Source organism: Echinops telfairi, unplaced genomic scaffold (genome assembly GCF_000313985.2).
Source record: "Echinops telfairi isolate 266 unplaced genomic scaffold, ASM31398v2 ScPeMD7_3533;HRSCAF=4204_1, whole genome shotgun sequence".
NCBI lineage: Eukaryota > Metazoa > Chordata > Mammalia > Afrosoricida > Tenrecidae > Echinops > Echinops telfairi.
Window position 1 is genome coordinate 28360491 of NW_022107432.1, and position 23137 is coordinate 28383627.

General features: G+C 39.4%; 1 protein-coding gene across 2 annotated transcripts in view; it reads left to right on the forward strand.

Annotated features, from left to right (window-relative positions):
- BTBD9 (BTB domain containing 9) overlaps window positions 1–23137 on the forward strand; it is a 462890-nt gene that overhangs the window by 9186 nt on the left and 430567 nt on the right. For both annotated transcript variants that reach the window (XM_004710745.3, XM_045294863.1), the window contains exons 3-5: window positions 634–898; window positions 10130–10349; window positions 13580–13699. In XM_004710745.3, coding sequence (XP_004710802.1) covers window positions 634–898; window positions 10130–10349; window positions 13580–13699 — 605 coding nt within the window. The remainder of the gene's footprint in view (window positions 1–633; window positions 899–10129; window positions 10350–13579; window positions 13700–23137) is intronic.

The window sequence follows — 23137 nt, forward strand, 5'->3', positions numbered from 1 at the left end:
ATATGTAAATATATTTACATATGTACATGCCTGTATTTAGACCTCTATAAATGCCCTTTGCCTCCTAGTTCATTCCTCTATTTCCTTTTATTTTCCTCTTGTTCCACTATCATGCTCAGCCTTCATTTGGGTTTCAGTAATCATCCTACTTCATTTTTAAGGGTCAGGATCTCTGAGGTGTTGTTGGAAGATAGGCTGGAGACCTGAGAATTCAAAATAGGGGTGTACAGGGGTAAATTGGAAGAAAGGGCTTTACATTTTTAATGCTGGAGATAGTGTACTGACTTATACCTTTAAACCCTCATGTAGGACCCGTGTGTATTTGACAGCACCTCCCTTGCCATTTATTTTCTCACTGTAATATTAAAGATGTCAGCAAATTTATTTGGGAATGTCTTTGATGTAATGGTGCAAGGTGCCTGGAGAGGGAAGAAAGGTGCTACCAACTTTACTTGTTACTCAGTCATAATGGACAGGAGGGGTGTGTGGCACAAATAAGGAAAGAAGAGGGTCAAAATGAGATGGTTGTCTAAATACAAGTGATAGATTGACTTCTTTACCGTTATCCTGACTGACTGTGCAAATGGTTGGGCTCCATAATCACTGGGATTTTTGTTTTCTTATCCTTTACAGACTGCACTTTTAAACATCGTGTTACGAGATTCATTTGCAGCTCCTGAGAAAGACATTTTCCTAGCCTTGTTAAACTGGTGTAAGCACAATTCAAAGGAGAATCATGCTGAAATCATGCAGGCTGTGCGTTTACCTCTGATGAGTCTCACTGAACTCCTGAATGTTGTTAGGCCTTCTGGGCTGTTGTCTCCTGATGCCATTCTGGATGCTATTAAAGTACGGTCAGAGAGCCGGGATATGGACCTGAATTACAGAGGCATGCTCAGTAAGTACCTCTTTATTCTCAACTGACCAAGAAGTTTTGCTTGTATTTTGTGAATATCTCAGCTACAAAACTCTAGGATCTGTGTCATGTAACTGCTTCCTATGGAATGCTTTATCCTGTCATTCTCTTGATTCTTCCTGAAATCAAGTACCTTTGTGGACCTCAAAACAGGCAGTTTACACTATTCTTTGACAGGATTCTTCAACTACTTTCTAGATTGTTAAAAACATATGCTTTCTAGAAATGTTTCTTCTCATACTAAGACATTTCTTCTCCCCTGTCTTCCTCCATCAAGTCAGTACTATATATGCTGTGTACTTAATATTTTCGGTGATATGGACATGGAGATTGTTAAAGTACCAGAATTTCTATCACTTTTATAGCACTTCAGACATATATGAAGGGGCTTCAAAAGTTAATTCCATTTTTCCTTAAACTTTTTGAAGTTCTCTTGTATGTGGAGATTCTCTTATTAATAAGAAGACTATCAGTTAATGTCCACAAAGTGCTTAATTATGTGTTAAACATTGAAACTCTGCTAAAATCTGTGCACCATAAGCAGCCCTGATGGTATTTGAAATATCAACGATATGGTGTCCAGCAACACAGCAACATTTAAGCTACCATAGCATGACACACTGAACAAAAGACTGGTGGGTAGAAGACTTAGGTTGATTAATAGCAAAGTCTGCAAGGTCAGGTCAGGCCATATCATGAAGTCTGTCTTTGACAGCTAGATTGAACTCAGTGATATGCAGTGAGGAGCCAATTCAAAGATGGCGAGTGGCAGGAGTACACTTAACTTTTGAAAGATTGGTCCACAGTCTGAGCTTGGTGAGTTGGAATAGGGAAGAACGACCCAGGGAGACCAGTGAGGAAAGTATTTGATCTGAAACAGCGATGCAGCCTCAGATTGGAGTATTGGCAGCAAAGCTGAAAATACTAGGTGTATAGAAGGATATTTTGGAATGAGTAAAACTCAAAAAACTCATTCCCATTGAGTTGATTCCGACTCAATCCTATAGGGCAGGGTAGAACTGGCCCTGTAGTTACTGAGACTAATTCTTTACTGGAATGGAAAGCCCGTCTGAGAAGTGCCCAGTGGCACTTAGTAACTCAGTTAGTAACTGCAGTTAGCAGCCCAGTGAATAACCACTACGCTACCAGGGCTCCCTTTGGAATAATTAGACCTTGACAAATCAAATATTTAAATGTGAGGGGTTTAGGTTAGGAGGAAACTACCATATTATACCAAATATAAGCAGCCAGGAACATAAAGAGATACTATTTTTTGTAACTTTAAAAAAGGAAGTGAAAAAGGCCAATTAAACCATGGCATACAGTGTTAGTGTAGGTTGACTAGAGAAACAAATCTAGAGACACTCATATGAGAGAACTTTTTATCAAGAAGTAATTATGCATCAATAAAACACCCCAGCACAGTCCAGATCAAGTCCATAAGTCCAATATTAGCCCATATGTCCGACACTAGTCTACAAATTCCTGTTAGACTCAACGCAGCACATACAATGATGTCTAATGCAGGATGATCACAGACTAGTGGGTGGAAAGCCTTGTGGATCCAGTGGTGGTGTAAGCATATCCACGTGGCTCCTCCAGCGCCTGAGTGTTTCCTCAACAGGAAGGTGAAGCAGAGTATGTCCCGCTTCTCTCTCAGAATCCCAGAATCCTCATGAAAAGGCCACACCCACAAGGAGGGATCACCAGGCTGTGACCTGATTGATAGGCTAGACTCCACCACTTCACTCATTTATCAAGTTAACATGAAATTATATAACTGCCACAGAGTTGTTAAAATTGGCAAAATATATGTGCCTAAGAGTTAATGAAATGTAAAAGATGTTTGGAGAAGATGCTGAGCTTGATTTTAGATTTAGTTTGAGGAACCATGGGGGCATCTAAATTCTGTCTAATGCCAGTCATTTCCTTGACCATAATTTCAGATATGATCTAGGAATATGGATTGATTTTAATAAGTGTCCTTAACTTAGACTTCGCTCCTCACTCATCAGATCTAGGTTTCTTTTCATTAGTATAGAAGAAAAAGCATAGATTTTAGAGTAAGGCAAATTTGAATGTAAAATCCTGAATTGTCTGCTTACTTAGACTTAGTCTGCCCTAGTATTAAAGTATTGAGGAATTTTAGCATTTATTTTCTGATCTATAAAATAGGAATAACAGTAAATTTCTTAATGTGGATATGAGGACATTGTGTAAATGTTATACACAAAATGAATTGTATATATCATCCTACTGTTAGCATTGATGTTTCCCTCATTTCTCTATGTTTGTTGTAGGGGTTATTAGATTGATCACATTATTTCAAGCAGTTTTTGTTTACTTTCTTTGGTCCGTTAAGGCAGAGGTGATTTTTATAGGTGTAAATTAATTCCCTTATTTGCCCTTTGTTCCTGGTTTTTGGGAAATAACCTGAGGGCTTTCCCAAAGTAATTGAGGTGTTTTAATTACACCAGAGAATTTCTTAGGGGGAAAACTGACTAAGAAGCCTATTAGGCAACAGACAGTGAACATATGGACTGATTGATAAATGCTCTAGAATACAGAGAAAACCTTGGAGTATGGTGGCAAAGAGAGAGATGTTCTTCTTGGGAAAATGGAAGCTGAGCTTCCAGGATCCTTACAGACCATATTTTTATTCCTTTTCCTCATGCTGATATCCTTTACTCCTGAGTTGTTTTGTTTTTATACCTGAGTTATATCTTCCTGCCATAATAAACTACATAATCTAACCTAGCCCAAAGAAAGCCACCATTTGTATGTAAATTTGACCTGTGGTGGCTTGTGCATTGTTGTGATACTGGAAGTTATGTCACCAGTATTTCAAATACCAATAAGGTTACCCAACTATGGTGAGCAGATTTTGACTTAGTGACTTAGCTTCCAGACTAAGAGCTAACATCAGATGGATCTCTGCTGAAAGTAGGAAGATGTTGACTTGTATTTTACTGACTATGTGTATTATAACAAACTTTAGATAACATTATGAAGAATGGGAATTCTAGAACATTTCATTGTTGTTTCACGCAGAGCCTGTACGTGGACAGAGCTTCTACATGGAACAGAACTAGGGAATGCTCTATAATTTAAAATGAGTAAAGATGTGAGTCAAGGTTGTCTCCTTTCACCATACATATACAATGTATATGCGGAAAAAATAAATCCTAGATGTTAGACTATATGATGAGCAACATGGCATCAGGATTGGAAGCAAGTTTGTTAGCAGCCTGTGATACACAGACGACAAAACCTTGATTTTTAAGAGTGATGAGGACTTGAAGCACTGGCCCATCAAGATCAAAAACTGTAGCTTTCTTTCTTTTTATTTTTAAATCATTTTATTGGGGGCTCATACAGCTCTTATCACAATCCATACATATATCAAAACAACAAGGGTGAGAATGTCACATAGCCTAGCATGTTTTGTTGTATTGGGCATAGGTCAGACCTACTGACAGCACCTGACAACCACATAACAGCAGAGAAAGAGGGCCAATAGGGGCTTGTGGGCAGGCAGTGGTTGGATTAATCTCCACATCTTGAAGATTGTTTGCTTGGTGGTGTTTTTTTTTTAAATCATTTTATTAGGGGCTTATACAACTCAATCACAATCCATACATACATCAATTGTGTGAAGCACATTTGTACATTCATTGCCCTCATCATTCTCAAAACATTTGCTCTCCATTTAAGCCTCTGGCATCAGCTCCTCATTTTTCCCCCTCCTACCTCTCTCCCCCCTCCCTCATGAACCCTTGATAATTTATAACTTATTATTTTGTCATATCTTGCCCTGTCCAACGTCTCCCTTCACCCACTTTTCTGTTGTCTGTCCCCCAGGGAGGAGGTCACATGTAGATCCTTGTAATTGGTTCACCCATTCCAACCCACCCTCCCTCTACCCTCCCAGTATCGCCACTCACACTACTAGACCAGAGGATGTACACTGGTACAGATAAGAACTGGAAACACAGGGAATCTAGGGGTGGATGACCCCTTCAGGACCAGTGGTGTGGAGATGTAGGTCTTATAGATCTTTTTGTCCTTACATTTAACATACTCTATAGTAAACAACAGGTACTTTCTCAATGCTTGGTTCATGAATGGAAGGAGAAATGTCTAGTAGGAAGTAGAAGTAAGCTACTGGGGTTTAGGACTCAGTCAGAGCTGGTGATAAGAATTGAAATCTGGGCTGTGGTATAGAGAAAATTTGAAAATTCAACTTGAGGTTGAATTTAGAGAAGGATTGTGATACAGATGGCAACAAAGGAAAGCTTTTACATGGAGGTAGTGGCTGATTTATTTTTTATAGTGAAGAATACATCGCAGGGGTTCATTATTGAGTAAAACTCAATTTGTGCATAAGTAATTTGATTAATAAGTTATCTGTTACATAAATGTGTGTGTATGTTTGTAAATCTGTCATCTACCATTCCCCTAGTTTTCATTAGTTCAGATTGGGGAAGGGAGTGGCAAGAACGTTTGCCACTGTGGTTTTACAATATTTGGTTTTTCGTGCCTTGACTACTATTAGTCGGAACTTCTTGAGGCCGGTTATCATGATTTTCTACCTGTGGTTTCCCAGCACCTATCACAGTGCCTGAATCTCTGGATCCTCCACCTCCCTGCCCTTAGGTAAATGAACGACTGTATGAAGCTATCCCTTGCTTCTAAACTAGGTTTAGAATTTGTCTCATCACATAAAGGCAGTAATAATCACAATGAACCTTTAAGACTTTAACATTCTTTGATTTCAAATACTATTTCCCAGCTGTAGTTTGTTATAGTAGAGGAGAACTCCTCATCTGAAAACAAGGGAGTTCATAAAGCCTCTCTGGAGTGTCTCTCTGTGGTGGCACTTAGTGCTTATATATCGGCTCTTAGACACTGAGCTCCTTGAGGATTGAGTCTAGGATATAGCAATCAACGCATAATAGGCAGCTTAAAACGCAAACTCATTGCATATGAGTCGATTTCAACTCACAGTGATCCTGTCAGCCAGAGTAGAACTGGCCTGTGGCCCTTCCAAGGCTATCATCTTTATGGCAGCAGCCTGTCACATATTCGCCCATGGACCTTCTGGTGAGTTCAAACTGCCAGCCCTTTGCATAGCTGCTGAGCTCTTTAGCCAGTCTATCACCAGGGCTTCCTAGTAAATAGCTTAGGAAACGTATTTTTTTAACTAAACAAACTGAATGCCCCTTTCAGCTCTAACATGGCTTTGTGCTGCGATCTTTATAAATAACTTTCCTAAAGTTACCAGTGAAATTAGTGCCTGAGCTGGAATCCCAGAGCTGGTCTTCTGACCCACAAAGCCAAGGTCCTTCTTTATAGACCTCTGTGCATATCTTGACATACTAGTACTGTCACATGTGTAAAAGTGATGGGGAGAGTTAAGACAGAAGTTGTTGTCAATCCATTTGTAATGTTGTAACCCCTGGTGGTCTAGTGGTTAAGCCCTCAGCTACAAACCAGAAGTTGGCAGTTTGAATCCACCAACATTCTGTGACTTGGGGGAGTGGGAATGGGCAGTCTGCCTCCATGAAAACCTTGGAATACTATGTGGTATTTCTCTGTCCTTAGGGACATTATAAACCAACTTGAGAGAAATGTTTTGTTTTGAATTCCTAGCAAAGGAGAATTCATGCATTCCTTAGGGAAGATGCCAGGAAACTGATTAACCTGATTAGTTAAGAGTTATAATTGGTTAAGTTCATGGTGGGCAGAGAATAGTCTAGTTTCAAATGATATCAGAGGTGAATGACCATCTTAGATTAGATGTGTTAAAGAGACTGATAAAAGATGATTAAGGATATAAAGCAGTGAAATAAAGCATGCATTCATTTACTTAGCCATCACTCAATGATGGCATTGTATGGTTACTTGCAAATCTTGCCCCATTTCTCCTTAGTGCTTCTTTCTTTTTTTTTTTTTTTTTTAACATTTTATTAGGGGCTCATACAACTGTTATCCCAATCCATACACACATCAATTGTGTAAAGCGCATTTGTACATCGTTTCTCAAAACATTTTCTCTCCATTTAAACCCCCGACATTAGGTCCTCATTTTTCCCCTCCCTCCCCGCTCCCCCCTCCCGCATGAGCCCTTGATAGTTTATAAATGGGTATTTTGTCATATCTTGCCCTGTCCGACGTCTCCCTTCATCCACTTTTCGGTTGTCTGTCCCCCAGGGAGGAGGTCACACACAGTTCCATGTAATCGGTTTCCTCTTTCCTACCCATTCTCCCTTTACCCTCCCTGTTTTGCCACTCAGTGTGCTTCTTTCTAATGGACTTGTTCCTAGTTGGCTGTTTAAGCTCCCTGCTTAATGTTAGTAAAATACATAAAAAACTAAGAATATGAAGAAAATTATTAAGTTACTTATCCCCTTGTTGAATCCCCATTACCCTACATTTTTTTGAGAGTCACTATCACGACTGATCAACACATGTAAAAAAACAAAAAACCAAGCCCACTGCCATTGAGTTGGTTGCTATATAAATCTTTATGAGAGGAGACAATCTTGTGTTTCTCCCTTGGAGTGGCTGGCAATTGAACTGCTGACCTTTCAGTTAGCAGCACCATAAGGACGTATATAGGCACTAAAAATATTTATGACTGGAATTTTCTCATGATCATTTTTCATAATCATTAGTTAACTATCACTTAAAATAGATTTGGCCAAAATTGCTTGCTGATGTATTTTTATTCAGTGACATACTCCGATTATGGTTAACCATGACAGAATTTCCACTTGTATAAATGTTCCTTATTTTGAAATGACAGATGTGCTCATGTAATTTATATTAAGAATGGCTAGGATAGTTCCCAAGTCCTCCTGGTATAAACTTCAAAAGGAGACTTAAGCTTGTGCTGGAAATTTCATTTCTATTTTAGATTTGAGTTAGATCCACTTGAAACTCTTGTGCCTAGTATATTATTCCTAGGTTGAAAAATGTTTAGAAATGCTCAAAGGACAGCACACATTTCTGAATCTGAAAGCACATGTCTCCCATTTGGGCTTAGTTCTGACTCGTGGCGACAACTAGAAGAGATGACTGCTGTGGTCACTAGCAGCAGACCTTGCCACGTCACCTCATCCCCACTTTGTCCTCCAGCAACAAAGGGTAGGTCTTTATTTTTTAAGGGGTAGCTGTGCACCACGATTAACCCAAAAGCCAAGATTTAAACATAGATTTAAGTGTTGTTGTTTTGTTTTGTTTTTTCTGTTCCTCCCTCCCTCCCTCCCTCCCTTCCTCCCTCAGATTTAAGTGTTTATGCAATACTTTTGTTTGTTATATTTTACCTCTAGATTGGAGGCATCATGAGGGCTCACTAAGTTATTTCTAGTGCCTTACACAGGACCTGGTATGGAATGAGTCCTAAATTATATTTTGACTGAATGAATGGTTTATATTTATATAATACTTTAGCATGTGTGCCCTTTTGTAATGTAACCTTTACAATAACTCTGTGGGGTGGGCAAATAATTGTTCTTTTTAGATGAGGAAACAGATTCAGAGAGACTATGAGGCCCCACTCAGGAGTTATAAGTGGTAGAGCCTAAGTCTAAAATGAAATCCTTCCCTTTAAATTGATGACCCGACAGCCCCCCCCTCCTCCCCCGCACACACACACACACACACACAACTTAGGCAGCTTTAGTGGGAAAGGGAAAGGGTCAAGGTATGGTTGTCCTATCAGAAATCCATGATGAAGAAGGTGGCAGAACATTGTGTTAACAGAGGAGGACCCCAGTAGAGAGACTGCAGGGGTTCTAATGTCATTTCTACAGCTCACACTGGCTGCTGACTTTGGGCATGCAAATCCATCTAGTGTCTTTTGCCTCCACTTTCTTACGTACAAAATGGATAATAGTTTTTAGCTTGGAAGATTGCTATGAGGAGTAAATCAGAGGAATTCATATTTGTAAAGTGCTTACAACAATGTGTAGCACATAAATTTGCATATACATCCACATTTTCTAAGAAATTTGGGATGATGAATTATTTAACCTAAAAGCCTGATTATAGCTCACACTTTTTCTTGTTCAAATCACATAGTCAAGAAGTACATGTACTGTAAGAATTCAATATTTATTTAGTCTGTAAATTTAACTTTGCTCTTTTATTGTGAGCTTTGTTATATACCTTTCATAATAATAAAGCCTATCTCTTTTTAGAACTCACTATGTAATTTATATATAACATCATTTAATTTTAAAAAACACACTCAGAAACAAAACAAAATCCCAAAGCACCTGAGAGAAAAAGGAATTCTTACTCTATTGAAGAAATGGAGGCTCAGTAACTTCTCCAGAGTGATTCAATTGGTCAAAACAGGAGCCACTGTTCAGCTCTGACACTGAAGCACAGGCTCTTACCCACTCTGTGCTGCCTCTAGTTTCTCCAAGGAGAGCATCGGCTTAAAATGTTGGTATGTGGAGGACAAGTTCCTCAGGAACTTGTTCCTAAGTTCCTAACTAGCATTGCATGGGGGCCTTCAGATTCCCAGGCGAGACTAACCCTCATTCCATGCTAGAGAAGAGAGAGGTTGCTTAATAATAACCGAAATAGTGATGTTGATGACAGGTTGAACTTTCAACTTAAAAAATTCTCTATTAAGGTAAGGCAAGGGAAAAACAAAACAAACAACTGCTTGTAGACTTACTCTTGTTCCTTAGCTAATTCAGTTGATTTAGTACATCCATATATTGACCAATGTCTGTTCTCCTTTGGAACCATTCTTTTTCTGTTTTATCAGATGTCTGAACTATTTGCTTTGTATTTTTACATTCTTAAATCCAGATGGCAGGTACTGATGATTTACATGTTATTTTTGTCTGATAGATATTAAAGCTGCTAATAGAATGAACTCAACAGGACTGAGTAGTTTGCCCTAGTACACGTTTTCCCTAGGATTACTAGCTTTTTCTTAGTAACATTAATCCTAGGCACTTTTGGCTGTGGTAGTAATATTAAATTTAGGTCTGATGCTATCTTAATTCTTACAAACATTCCATATCTTCTATCTCCATAGGCTTGTCTCTGCCATTTTTAGTTAAAGTGTAAGTACTGGCATCAACTAGAATGCTAGAGACACCCCCATCCCCCTAAGAAAAAAAACAACGAAAAACAAACAACATAATTTCATCGTAATCATTAATATTGCCCTTTTCCTTTTAATCGTAGTACCAGAAGAAAACATTGCAACCATGAAGTATGGAGCCCAGGTTGTGAAAGGGGAGCTGAAATCAGCATTACTAGATGGTGATACTCAAAATTATGATTTGGATCATGGGTTTTCTAGGCACCCAATTGATGATGACTGCCGTTCTGGCATTGAGATTAAGTTAGGCCAACCTTCCATTATCAATCACATACGGATACTCCTGTGGGACCGTGACAGCAGGTGAGTCATTCCAGTGGCTGAGAAACTGACGGTGCATTTGATTGAAATGAGCTAACTTTGAGGTCATCTTATTTGGTTTTACATATTTTGATGGTTCATTTTTTTTGTGATTACTTGGCTATATCTTTTGAAGTTTTAGTTTTAGGGAAAGCATTTTAAGAAAATCACCACTTCTGGTTTTCTTCTTATAAAAGTAAAATATATCTCTTGTAGAAAAAGTGGGAATATAGATGAGAACAAAGAAGAAAAAAGATCTCTAGGCTCTTGCTACCCATTAGTAATGTTTTCATATATATCAAACTAGCCTTAAAAAAACCCAACCCATGTATAGATTCACACATACCAGAAACCTACGCACAGATATTTTTAGAGAGATTAAATGTATGAAAAACTAATGCCATTTTTAAAATTAATAGATAGTGAGCATAATATCCTTTTTCAGTGGTTTTCTAGTATTGTATCATATATTTGATTTCGATCTTTTATAGTAACTTCTTAAGTACATATTAGTCTATGGATAAAGAAGTGTTTTTTAATGTATGGATTTATTATTCTCAAGATAAAATAAATTACGAGCAAATTTGAGGTGTTCCAACCAGCTTAACATTGGCTTTAAAAATCCTGTCCTCCTCCCAGCCACCGTGGTCTGTTATTCAGTGCTCCTTCTAGGATCCAGTAATGGTGGTATAAGTTCAAGGAGTAGAATGTGCATCCAAGAACTCTAATTGCAGCTTATTAAACAGGCCCTTACATCCCCAGGAACTAGTATATAGAGCCTCCTAGGTCCTGCTCAGGCCTCTCTGGGTCTGAGTGTGAAGGGCTTAATAACAGTGATGATACTCTGCACCTCTTGTAGATGTTCTCTTACTAGCACCACTGGTTTCCACCCTGATATAAGGCCATTTGAGCCAAGGAATGAAGGCAGCATTATGAAGTGGGCCTCAGTGTTTCTCAAAGGCATCAGTGTTTGAGATGCTCAGGTTGTCACTTCCGGTTTCAGATTGTGTTAGTCTGGGTAGACTGGAGAAACAAATCCAGAGAGACACCCATATGTGTATAAGAAAGAGCTTTATATACAAGACCAGTTGTATATTGAGGAAATGTCTCAGCCCAGTCCAGATCAAGTCCATAAGTCCAATATTAGCCCAGATGTCCAATACCAACCTATAAAGCCCTCTTCAGACTAATGAAACACATGCAATGACATAGAATGCAGGAAGATCACAAGCCAGTGGGTGCAAAGTCTTGTGGAACCAGTGGTGGTAGAAGCATCTCAGTACTGCCAGGGGTCTCCACGTGGCCTGCCCAGCGGCTCCAGAGGTCAGGCTCCATCAACTTCTCTCCATGCGTCTTCTCCACAGGGATGTCTCACAGGGAGTGAGCAGAGAGAGAGTGTGTTTCCCGCCTCCAAGGAGGAATGCAGGAGTTCCCAGAATCCTCAGGAGAAGGTTATGTCCACACTGAGGGCTCATTGGCTATGACCCAATTGACAGGCTAGACTCCACCCCTTCACTCCTCTTCCGCTCAAATTGACAAATGGTTATATAACTACCACATTAAGAGCATATAGTCCCTAATTTCTATCTGGTTGGACAAAGTTTGATATTTCATTGGCCAAAATGGGGCCTTAGTCGCATATCTCTTATCCATGAGTCTTCAATTAGTAATAACAGTATGATAGTATTGTTTGCCAGATGCATAGTCACTCATTTAGTTCAATAATGAAATTATTGAAAATAAAAGAAATTGTTAATATGTTTTAAATGGAAACTAGTTGTCATTTCCATGCTGTTAAATATTTATGGGATACTTTTCTTTTCATGATCTTTATATTCATGGGGACTTTTAACTTTGCATAGAACTGTACTTTTCTTACAGAAGTTGTTATTCTAAGAAAAGGTGAAAAATTCAGAATCTTAAGCCAGAAAGATTATGACGTGTTGTAAAATTATATCCTGCATTACTGATAACCCAGAGAGGTTCAATAAAAGGTTATAACCAGTTTGAGACTGAGCAATAAAATGAATGAGAGTGAGGGGACAGCGGAAAATGAGGGGATGACACAAAATAAGCTGACCTTTTCTGGTCACAACTGTTGGTTGCCGGCTGACATTTATGGTCACCTAAATCTTCTGAGATTGTTCCTGTTGATATTACAGTAGAAGTAATAACGGCATCTCAAATTTAAATTTGGGTTATGACAGGGGAATATAGATTTGTTCAGTATGGGACCAGCATGTAATGGTCCAGGGCAGCTGACTCTAGGGGAGGATGATAGGCTATTTTCATTACTGCCAGATTATTAGCCGGCAAATTTTAAGTTGTATCTAGAAGAGACATATATTCTCTCTCCTTCATTCTTGCCATTTATTTTCCTGCAGGCTGCATGCATGTGTAGGATGTCAGTAGATCAGAAGCAGGCAGAAGATAAGCCACTCAGAATGGGGAGTCATTCTGAGTTGACTTTCCTTTCAAGGGGGGAAGGTAGGCAGAGAGGGCTCACTCTGCCCTGTTTGTTGATCAGTTTCCACTGTGGAGAAGCATCATGGCCCATCAGAACACAGGGTTTAGGCACCTGATAGGTGCCAAACACTGTGCTCGACCCTGTGGATTTGAAGATAAAAGGGACATGATTCTTGTTCCAAAGCAACTTGTATCTACACATGTTGAGAGTTTCAACATCTTGTGGTGAATTTTACACCAATAGGGTATAGGTCACATTTATTATTATCAGAAATTGGTCATTATGTAGAAAATGGGGTATAGAGGGCACTCATTATCATCAGAACTTGTTTATCATGTATTCAGCTAGGGAATTCTCCAGTTTTTGTTTTTTTTTTAATTCTCCAGTTTTTATAAGGAGTCCTGGTGGCGCAGTTGGCTGCTACCTGAAAGGTCTCCTGTTTGACTGTTGTGCAGTCTGCTTCGGTAGGGCTGACAACCTTGGAAACCCTATGGGGCGTTCTACTCTGTCCTCTAGGGTCACTGTTTTTATTTGCTTATCTATTTAGATCAATTTACTGAGGGCTCCTACAATTCTTATTTCAATCCATACACCAATTGTATCAGGCATATTTGTATATATGTTGCCATCATTCTTTTCTAGACAATTACTTTCTATTGAGCCGTTGGTATCAGCTAATTTTTATACCTGTCAATGTTTTCTTAAAGCATAACTTTGTATTCCTTTAATATGGTAATTATTCTGACCTTTCCCTTTCAATTCAAAGGTCTTATTCATACTTCATTGAAGTGTCCATGGATGAGCTTGATTGGATCAGAGTGATTGATCATTCCCAGTATCTGTGTCGCTCTTGGCAGAAGTTATATTTCCCAGCCCGGGTCTGCAGGTTAGTGCTTATAGATAAGAAATAATTGTGGTTTTTGTATAAGGATATTTGGTCTTTGAGAAGCATTTTTCTATTTATGGAAGAAGTTTTTCAGAGTATCAGCTACCAAACGCATGTTAGCTAAAAGAGTGAGAAGATATGGGAAACAATGGATCTTAATATTTAGAGTGTGTTGTTGGAGTTATTTATGGGAAGTGTTTTTATATTGTAGTTATGTGCCTCATAACTTCTGTTTAGTCAGTAGCCAGCAGCAGATATGTCTGTGGGTTGAAGAGATTAAGTATTGTTTGGAATGGTGCCATGAAGTGGGAAAGTAAGGGGCATGGTGCTACTGCAGCCATACCTGGGACACCCACTACCATGGCTGCTGTGCTCAAACCCCCAGATGCGACGTGGCTTCTTGGTCCCTCCCCAGTGCTGTGGCTCTGATGACTGTTTCTGTTTCCCTGGTGTTTACCCTGCCCTGCTGCCCCATAGATTGGTGCCTGCGGGAAGATGCTGGGCTGCGACCACTCATGTCAGTCTGGGCTTCTGATTCTAGGAGAATACTGTGCAGGGGCAACTTGGAAATTCTCCCAGGCTCTGGGTGCTAATAGAGAGCCAGAGCAGTTTGATATGTGGATCAAGTATTTACTCTGTGTACTGTGGTATTTGAACAGCTCCCAGATCAACTAGCATTCTGTTTCACAGAACATATCGTCGACATTTAAGTGTAATTATGGATGCTTATCTGTATTTATGTAGTAGACAAAGGAAATGAATAAGAAGGAACAGGGAACCTGTCAGTTATGGATATGCTTTGTAGACATCATGAGAGATACTGAAAGCAGAGTTACTGTTAGGGAAGGGGTGCATTGTTCCCAGGAAGGCAAGCAGAGATGTTTCTGGAGGCTTCCACAGTAGTCCTTCAGACTGGGAGAAGGTTTTAGATGTCGGGGAATTTTCTAGATGTCTGCATTCTTTCCCTAGATAGGCAGTTATCAAGTGGGGTTTGACAGCAGGTGTTTCAAGGGCACTGGGGATTAGTGTAAGGGAGAATGAATTAGTGGGTCTCTGGGCTCATATCCTCTCTTCAGCCGAAGCCAAAGAGCTTTTGTTGTTTTGGATTGCAGCCCCATGTTGTTTTCAAAAACAATGAGAAGCTACTGCTGCAATATTTCATATTCCTTTTAATTTCCTTTGTACAAAACCTGTAAGAAATAATGAATTTGGAGTTTGGGAAAGGTGCTTAAATGCCCCATAAATTTGGTTGTATTAGTTTCCTTGTGTTTTATATCTTTGAAACCCTGAGGTATTGTAGCTCCTCCCCTTCCCATGATTCGTTCCTGCAGTAGTTCCCCTGTAGCTGTACCCCATTTCTGACTCTACTTCATTCTTTCTCACTTTACTCTCAGAGCAGCAGCTCATAGAAGTCCCAGGAAATTCTCTACCTTAGAGTCAAGAGATGAAGGACAAAAAGTGACAGGTTCATTTTGTCAGGTATGACAAGAAGGAGAGAGTTAGGTATGATGGGTATGAACCAGAAACTTGGACCTAGCTCCTTACCTGTCCACTTGCCAGCCTCACAAGTGACCCCTACTGACCTCCCGTGTGGCTGGTTTGCTTCAGTTCTTGTTTCTTTCCTCCGCCCTCTGACCCCAGCTTATCCTTCTTGCACTTGTGATCTAATAACCGAAGGAAGCCCACAATACCTTTCAGCCTCTGATGTGATAAAGAATGTCGCCTCCTTTTATAAAAATTATGATTACAACTGGACACAGTATTGTTACTCAAGGGTCCTTTTGTGTGAATATGAAGAAGATCGATTTCATTTCCCCAAAGAGGGACTAAAATGTCTTAGATCTGGCAGTTGCTCTTTATCAGTGGAATTTTGAATGGATTCAAACACAAGACAAGAAATTGAGTGAGGAATCTGAATCTCCGAGCTGCCTGGGGGATGTTCTTGAGAGTGCGAGAGGGCCTTGTCGAGGAGGAGGCGATCAAGTCTGCATCGACGTGGGTTATTACAGGCATAGTGGCTTTAAAAATAAGCAGCATGCCCCCCAAAGTGTCTGATGTGGACGGATGTAATCGCTGTTTGTGTTTACTTTGAAACAATAGATAGAGACTTGGCTCGCAGAAAAATCACTGGAGAACACCCCAGCTATGGTTGGGTCTGCGTGCTGTACTCAACTGAAAGTTCATTTATATGGAGAGAGACGGAGGCCTGCAGTTAGGATGTCTGGTTTTTAGAAAATATACTTCCCTCTCCCTCATTAACAATGGCCATTATTATTTATACTGTCCCTTTTCTTATTTTGTCTCTCCTTCCAGTCTGGTCTTTGTGTGCATCGTAGAGCCTGGCGGTATTCAAGATGTTAGTCTTGTCTTGCTGTAGCCAGCTTCCAATTCTGTCCCAGAGAAATTAAGTGGTGTTAGAGATTGTGATGAACAAGAAAAGGACAGAGTCTTGATATCCACATTAGCAAGACTTTAAAAAATTTTATAACCATTTAAATTTATTATATTAGTTGATATGTTCCTTCATAAACTCTGCCTTTTGTAATAGGTCGGAATTTTGATAGCATTTTAAAACCAACCTAAGATAAAGTCTCTATTGATTATCCAAGCATGTCTTATACTTGCTGCTTCTTCTCTTCACAATTATTTATTGACTACCTAAGCAATGTTCTAAACACACTTCTTCCAGGAACTTCACTAGGCACATATAAATTCTTTATTTCCTTAGCACTTAAAGTGTTCAGTTTGCATTATGTTAGATAATTTGCACATTTGCCTGTCCCCTTTGTTCTTCAGTATCCTTTTCCTGTTTGCCTTGCTGCCGAGACTAAAACTACAAGCTCCTGGAGGCAAGGAGAGTATGATTCCTATGAGCATTTCATTAGTATTCTTGGCATGGTACTTGGGTTATGACCTTGTGTGCAGTAAGAACTCTAGAAATGCTCGGCTAGGCATTGTGACGTCAAGGTGCTTACTGGGTAATCAGACGAGAGACTGACCTGATATAAATATGTACATGTATGCATTGGTACTTTTTATCAATGTACTTGCTGAAATGTGTACAAGTGCTGGTAAACTCTTTGGAATGGTAAATGGTTCTGTGCTATTTCAAAGCTTACTTTTTTTTTAATTTACAGAAACTGGATTTTGAAGTAAATCTTGAAGTAAATAATTCATTCTTGATGAAAGATTACAGTTGCAAAATAAATGATTCTCTGTGTTTCGGTAATTGTGGTATTAGCCAGTCCTCACTCTGAGTTTAGGTTAAACTGCATGTAAGTTATCATTGTGTAGTAGAAGAACTGTGGGTTTTTAAGTGAGGTTGAACTCGTCTCAAATCCTGGTTCCCCTCATCTTATGTTGCATGTGATCTTAGGAAAGCTCTTTCTCTTTGAACCCTGGTTTCTAAACCAGTGAAGGATAGGAATAATAACACCCGCTACATGAACTGTTTGCTGTGCGTGTTCAATAACATTGCGTATACAAGGGGGCTTCAAGAAATTTGTGCAAGAATAAAATTTAAAAGATCATTAAATTTCTCCACAAATTTTTGAAGCCTGCTCAACTAAAGAGAAGAATTGAATTCTGTGTCTGGCTCAAAGTAAGTGATGGTCATCCTTGCCATCCTCTTTGGTCATGGTGGCTTCCACTAAAGGAAGAGCCCCACCCCCACCCCCCAGTGGCTTTTTCTTTTGGCACATCCCATGTTGCCAGTCCATATACATAGCAATTTAGAGCATGCCTAAAACATTTCTCTTGATCCTAATACTTTATTTTAATACTTCTCTTTATTTTAATAACATACTAATTTCATTTTCATCCAAGATACCACCTCACCAAGATATTGCATATTGACTAATGGCAGTAAGGGTAACAGGCTAAAAAACCAGACTTCCAACCACAGTAGCGAGTGAGAGTGGAGGGAAGTGATCTGCTCGATCTCTCTTGGTCCTTTTTAGGAACACCTTGTGGGCTAAGTGTAAACTGTTCTTATGTAGTCAGAATCAGGCTTATAGCTCCCACTACCAAACTGTGAATGAAGAAAAGCGACTTGATAATTTTTGTACACACTTTCATATGCCCTGAGAAATATGTTATATCTTGCCAACCTTCTCAGGAAAGGCAATTTTCACTCTCTTATAAATTCTCCAACTTTCAAAACTGTCATTTTGGCTATGTAAACTTTCTCTGGCTTCTTCCCACAGTTACTACTATGGAGTAGCAGATAGTGATCGCTGTTGGCTGTCTTAACATGGTGCTGGTGATTTGGCAGCCACCTAATGTTGGTGAGCTATGAGAAAACTTGAAAACAGATGTGAGTGGTTATAAGGAGTATGTTCTTCTGGGAGTTAGAAACAAAGGGATCTTTGTGTGTGGAACACTTGGAAGTTGAGGGAAAAAAATAGTGAGATTGAAAAAAGAGCCCCTCAAGGGTCTGCCTCTTGAGAGATGGAAGCAAAAGTAGATTACAGAGGTCTTTACTGTAGGGCTGGTCAAAAAGATGAGAGAATTAGGACCAGGGTTTACTAATACAAGGCCAGGGAGGATGCCACAAGGAGTGTTTAGAACATGGGACCAGAAGAAAGAGCTTAGCATAAGGCCGAGCAACTCTCTTTCCTTTTGTCTTTAATTATCAAAGTGAAAATGTCTTTTTCATAGTATTTTCATCATAAAATTACCTATTAAGTTTTGATGAAGTTTCTCCTCTGGAAAGATTTTGCCTCCTTTCTGCCAATAGTATTTGCCTTTTCTTTCAAACCCTAACCAACATGGACATTGTTAACAATTTGCCAATAATTTATGTTTTGTAAAAAAGGCTATCTTATTTTTGGCTTTGGTTTATTTTGATTATCAGTGATGTTGAATATCTTTAACACTGGCCGTTTGCTATTTCTTATTTATGAAAAATCTATTTTGCCTTCTGTTTTGTTTTTTGTTCTGGGGTGATTTGCCTTTTCTTTTTGTGAGAACTTTATATTGATGTTTCCTATTCTGGCTGCTTTAACATGGTGCTGGTAAGTGGGCATCCATGTCATGGTACCAGTCCATTCAAAGCAACCTGAAACGTACCTAAAACATTTCTCTTTATCATAACAATTTACTTTAATAATTATCCTTATAATAATGTACTCATTTCATTTTGTTACGTTTCCAGACACCTGTGATATCTATAGATCTGTATCTCCATCTCTATCTATCCCTATGGAAAGCACCTGCCAGCCTTTCTCAGCAGTCACATCAGAGGCCATAAGTGATGATGAAACATCTCACTGAGATGGCTTCACTTTCATGTACGAGAAAGTTAGGCGTGCGTGACTACCTAAATGAATAGGTTTATATGCATTTATTCATTATTCACTCATTCAACAAGTTAACCCTGACTTTATGTTAAGCCGCTGTATGTGTGACTGAGGATGTAACACTGAAGAAGGTTGGGGTGTCATGTGTGACTGAGGATGTAACATTGAAGAAGTTTGGGGTATCTGCTCTCTTAGAATTTGGGAGAATTGGATACTAAATGAGTAAGAAGAACTCCTTAGGTATAATTATAAGTGTTGTGAAGGTGATGCTATAAAAGAGTGACTGGGGTCCTGATGAGGAGAGTGGGTATTTGAAATAGGGTAGTCGGGCACCGGGGAGGGAGGTGAGTGTGTTCCAGCTGAACTGAAAGGTCTGCCCTCTGGTCATTGTTGGAGACATGTAGGTTTCTGTGGTACAGGAGTGGCTGGTTGTCTGGAGGAGGTCTCATTAGATGAAACGAAACTCTACTGTATGTTGGCAGAGGACATGCTCATCTGTTTTATTACCACACATCCCAATCCTCCCTCCTCTCCCATCGTTAGATGCAGCATAATTTTTTTAAACCATCCTCATTAGATTATAGTACTCACAGAGTGCTTTAGATATCCAAGATATAAACCAAATGAGAAAATAAACATTGCTATTTATGAAAACCCATCTTCCCTACCATATTCACATAGTATAAAGGTATGTGTGAGGAATTGTGCTGAGATTTTACTTTCTGTGTTCAGAGAGCTTCTCAATTCAAGAAGTACTTTATTCTGATGTAAAAAAAACAGGAATCGTCTCACTTAAAAGAAACAGTCATTTCAGTTCATAATGAGTTCAAGTTGTTCATCTACTTGCAACCTTGACATCACAATTGAACTAGCATAGAGCGACCTTGCATTCAGAGAACCTTTTCTCCTAAGTGTGCAAAGCAGAATGTAGCCACATGGTGTCACTAAATTACAACAGTTTATCCTGGGACTTAAAGATAATTTGAAATTGCTTTTTATAAAAAATCCTCATATTTAAATATAAATTGTCCTGAAACCTGTGATTTGTGAAATAACATGTGAAGCTATTTGTACTATTTAAATCTTCTTGTTGATGTGGAGCATTAATTATGCCCAAAGTCCATAGATGTACATTCAGGTGCTAGCTAGCTCTCGGCTTGTCTGCAAAGTATTGTGCATATGCAGGCTTCTGCAGGACACTTACTCAGTTTCATATAAACAAGTGTTTGTTTTGCCTTCTTTTGGAATTTTGAAATAAATAGAAGAGTAGACTCACAGGAAATTCACGGAATATTTATAAAGAAGGAGGAAGAATAAAAAGAAGAATGAGGATCAAAGAGAGAGGTTCACAGGACACAGGCAGGCAGGGCATTTATTCTGAATTTCCTATGGGACAGGCTCATGACATCACCTTACAGGAATCTTAACACTAACCCTATATGCGAGACCTAGATATGTAGTTGAGGAAATTGAGCCAGAGAGAAGTTGAGTCTGCAACCAGGTCTCTGTACTTCCAGCATTGATGTCACAGTCTTGCATTGCCTCTGGATGGTGTTAGGTAAAGAAATAGCTCTGCTTCAGGGCAGGGTTCCCCATGAAGCCCTATTGAAGTTCCTGCTGCCTTGTTGGGAAGATAAACCTCACAGGAATGCCGTAAGAGAAGGCTGGTGTGGCCAGACTCTCCTTGGGCAAGTTACAGTGCCTGGAGTACACGTGTACTAATGACGACAAGTGAGTGGAAAGATTTCATGTTTAAAATTTAGCTCCAGGGGAGTGTGGCAATCTTTTATCTAGGTGTGTTTAGTCAGTTTGTCAGTAGAGTTTGGAGTTTTCCTGCCCTTTAGTTCCCCATTTGAGACTTTATTATTTGAGACTTTATTATTAAGAGTGAACATGGGTGGTTTTGCTTCAGCTGGTGGGGGTGAGGGCCCGGGATATGTGTATTGTGGAATATCTCATCACAAAATCACCACCACAAGAGGAGCTGTTTTAAGGGTCGCGGCATTAGGAAGGTTGAGAACCACTGAGTTACACTCTTGGAAACCCATAAGGACCATTCTGCCCTATCTCAGAGGGTTGCTGTGACTCAGAATCAACTCCATCTCAGTGAGTTTGGAGTTTTGGTGTGAAACCAATAAGTCAGGTACTGAACTGTTAGGCTAGGGACTCTAGGGCTAGCAAGTCAAAAGCAAAGCTGGAGTACAAAGGTACCTGGGAAAAACTATAGATGACTCCTTCAGGACCAGTGGTGAGAGGGGCGATGCCTGGAGGGTGAAGGGAATGTGGGGTAGAAAGGGGGAACCAATTAAAGAATCGTCTTAGTGAATTTTTCTGACTTTTTGTTTGTTTGTTTTAGTTGAGAGATTTTCTATTTATCATTTTTACTTAGAATCCTCTTATTAGGGGGTGAAAAATCCAACCACTTTGTTTTATATTCAGCAAGACCTTTGAGACATGGATGTTTGTGCTTTAGTTATTCAATTGAATCCAGGCTTTTTTGTTTTGTTTTATTTAAAGGATAATAACATGTTGAGTTTCTTTTGTGTGTAGTTGAGGGATTGGGGCATGGGGAAATAAAACAGAATTGTCCTTTTCTTTCCAGTTTATCTTACAATTTTAGAATATAAATTACTATCTTTTAATAAGTCCCTTGCATGAGATGATGTTAATAACACTAATGATGTTCTTATTACAAACAGTCTTTATCTGGCTGTCATTCTGGAAGGGCAAGAACTATATTTGGTTTTGTTAAAATGTTGCCTCCCCAATAATTAGTCCCAAGAATGAGCTCAGATAGTACCGCCTTGGCTAATTGTCAAACATCTTTTTTTTTTTTTCTTCCCTCATGACTTCCTTCTTTTCTTTACTACTTTAATCCTTAAAAGAGATATTAATTAATTAATTTCATGAACACGTTTTGACTACTTGCTGTACTGCAGGAGTATTTAGTTTAGAATTTCCCAACAGGTAATGGGTGTGATATTTTTCTAAACATTTTTAAAAAGCTAAACAGATAGTTGCTATGACAAAAGTATAGATGTTTGGAAGGGCAGTCTATCATTGCTGTGGGGTCGATTCCAACTCACAGGGACCACATAGGACAGAGTAGAACTGCCCACACAGCTCCCCAGACCGCACATCTTTACCGACACACACTGTCGCATCTTTCTCCCATGGAATGACGAGCGGGTTCAGACCACTACTACTACTAGGTATCCTTTGGAATACAGTATCGGGATCCTAACGAAAGGCAGATTTGAGTTGAGCATTAAAGGAAAGGACCAAGAAGGCAAAATACGGAGGAAAGGCTGTCTCATTTGGCCTTATCATCGCTCAAAACTTTCTATCATGGGCCCTTCTGTTTCTCCAGCTTCATCCTTAGCTCTTATGAAAAATGTCCTTTAAAGTTCTCACTGAAGATTGTCTCTTTACCATCTGACTGTCTAACCCTCCCACCTATGTCCCTAAGCTCAGAGAAGGCGCTTCTCCCTTCACGTTGCTTTATATAACTGTGTCCAGTATCTGAGACCTAGCTGGCATTTGTTAAACATCTGCTTATGAAAACTCTGTCAACAAAATGAAAAGATTCTCTGTGAAGAATTGTGAATTAAGTTAGTTGTCACAAGTAGTAAAAGATAGTAAAAAGTCCCAAGAGGTGAAGAAAAAAATTCCCTTTGGTGTCTGCATTTGAGCCAGTTTATCTTTTGCTTAGAAAAATCATATATTTCCATAAGTACTTTGCGTAGTATATGCTATACATGTGGAAATTAGTGTATCAGTTTTTCCTGTTTTAAATCTCTCATCACATAGCAACCCTCCATAGTGGCTTGGTGAGTTACACATTGAACTACTAACCCACAAAGTCACAAGTTTGAAACCACCAGCTGCTCCAAGGGAGAAAGAATGAGGCTTTCTCTTTTCACAGAGTTATACCAGCGGTTCTCAACCTGTGGGTCGCAACACCTTTGGGGGGGTGTGTGTGTGTCAAACGATCCTTTCACAGGGGCCGCCCGATTCATAAAGTAGCGACAAAAATAATTTTATGGTTGGGGGTCACCACCACAAGAGGAGCTGTATTAAGGGTCGCGGCATTAGGAAGGTTGAGAACCACTGAGTTACACTCTTGGAAACCCATAAG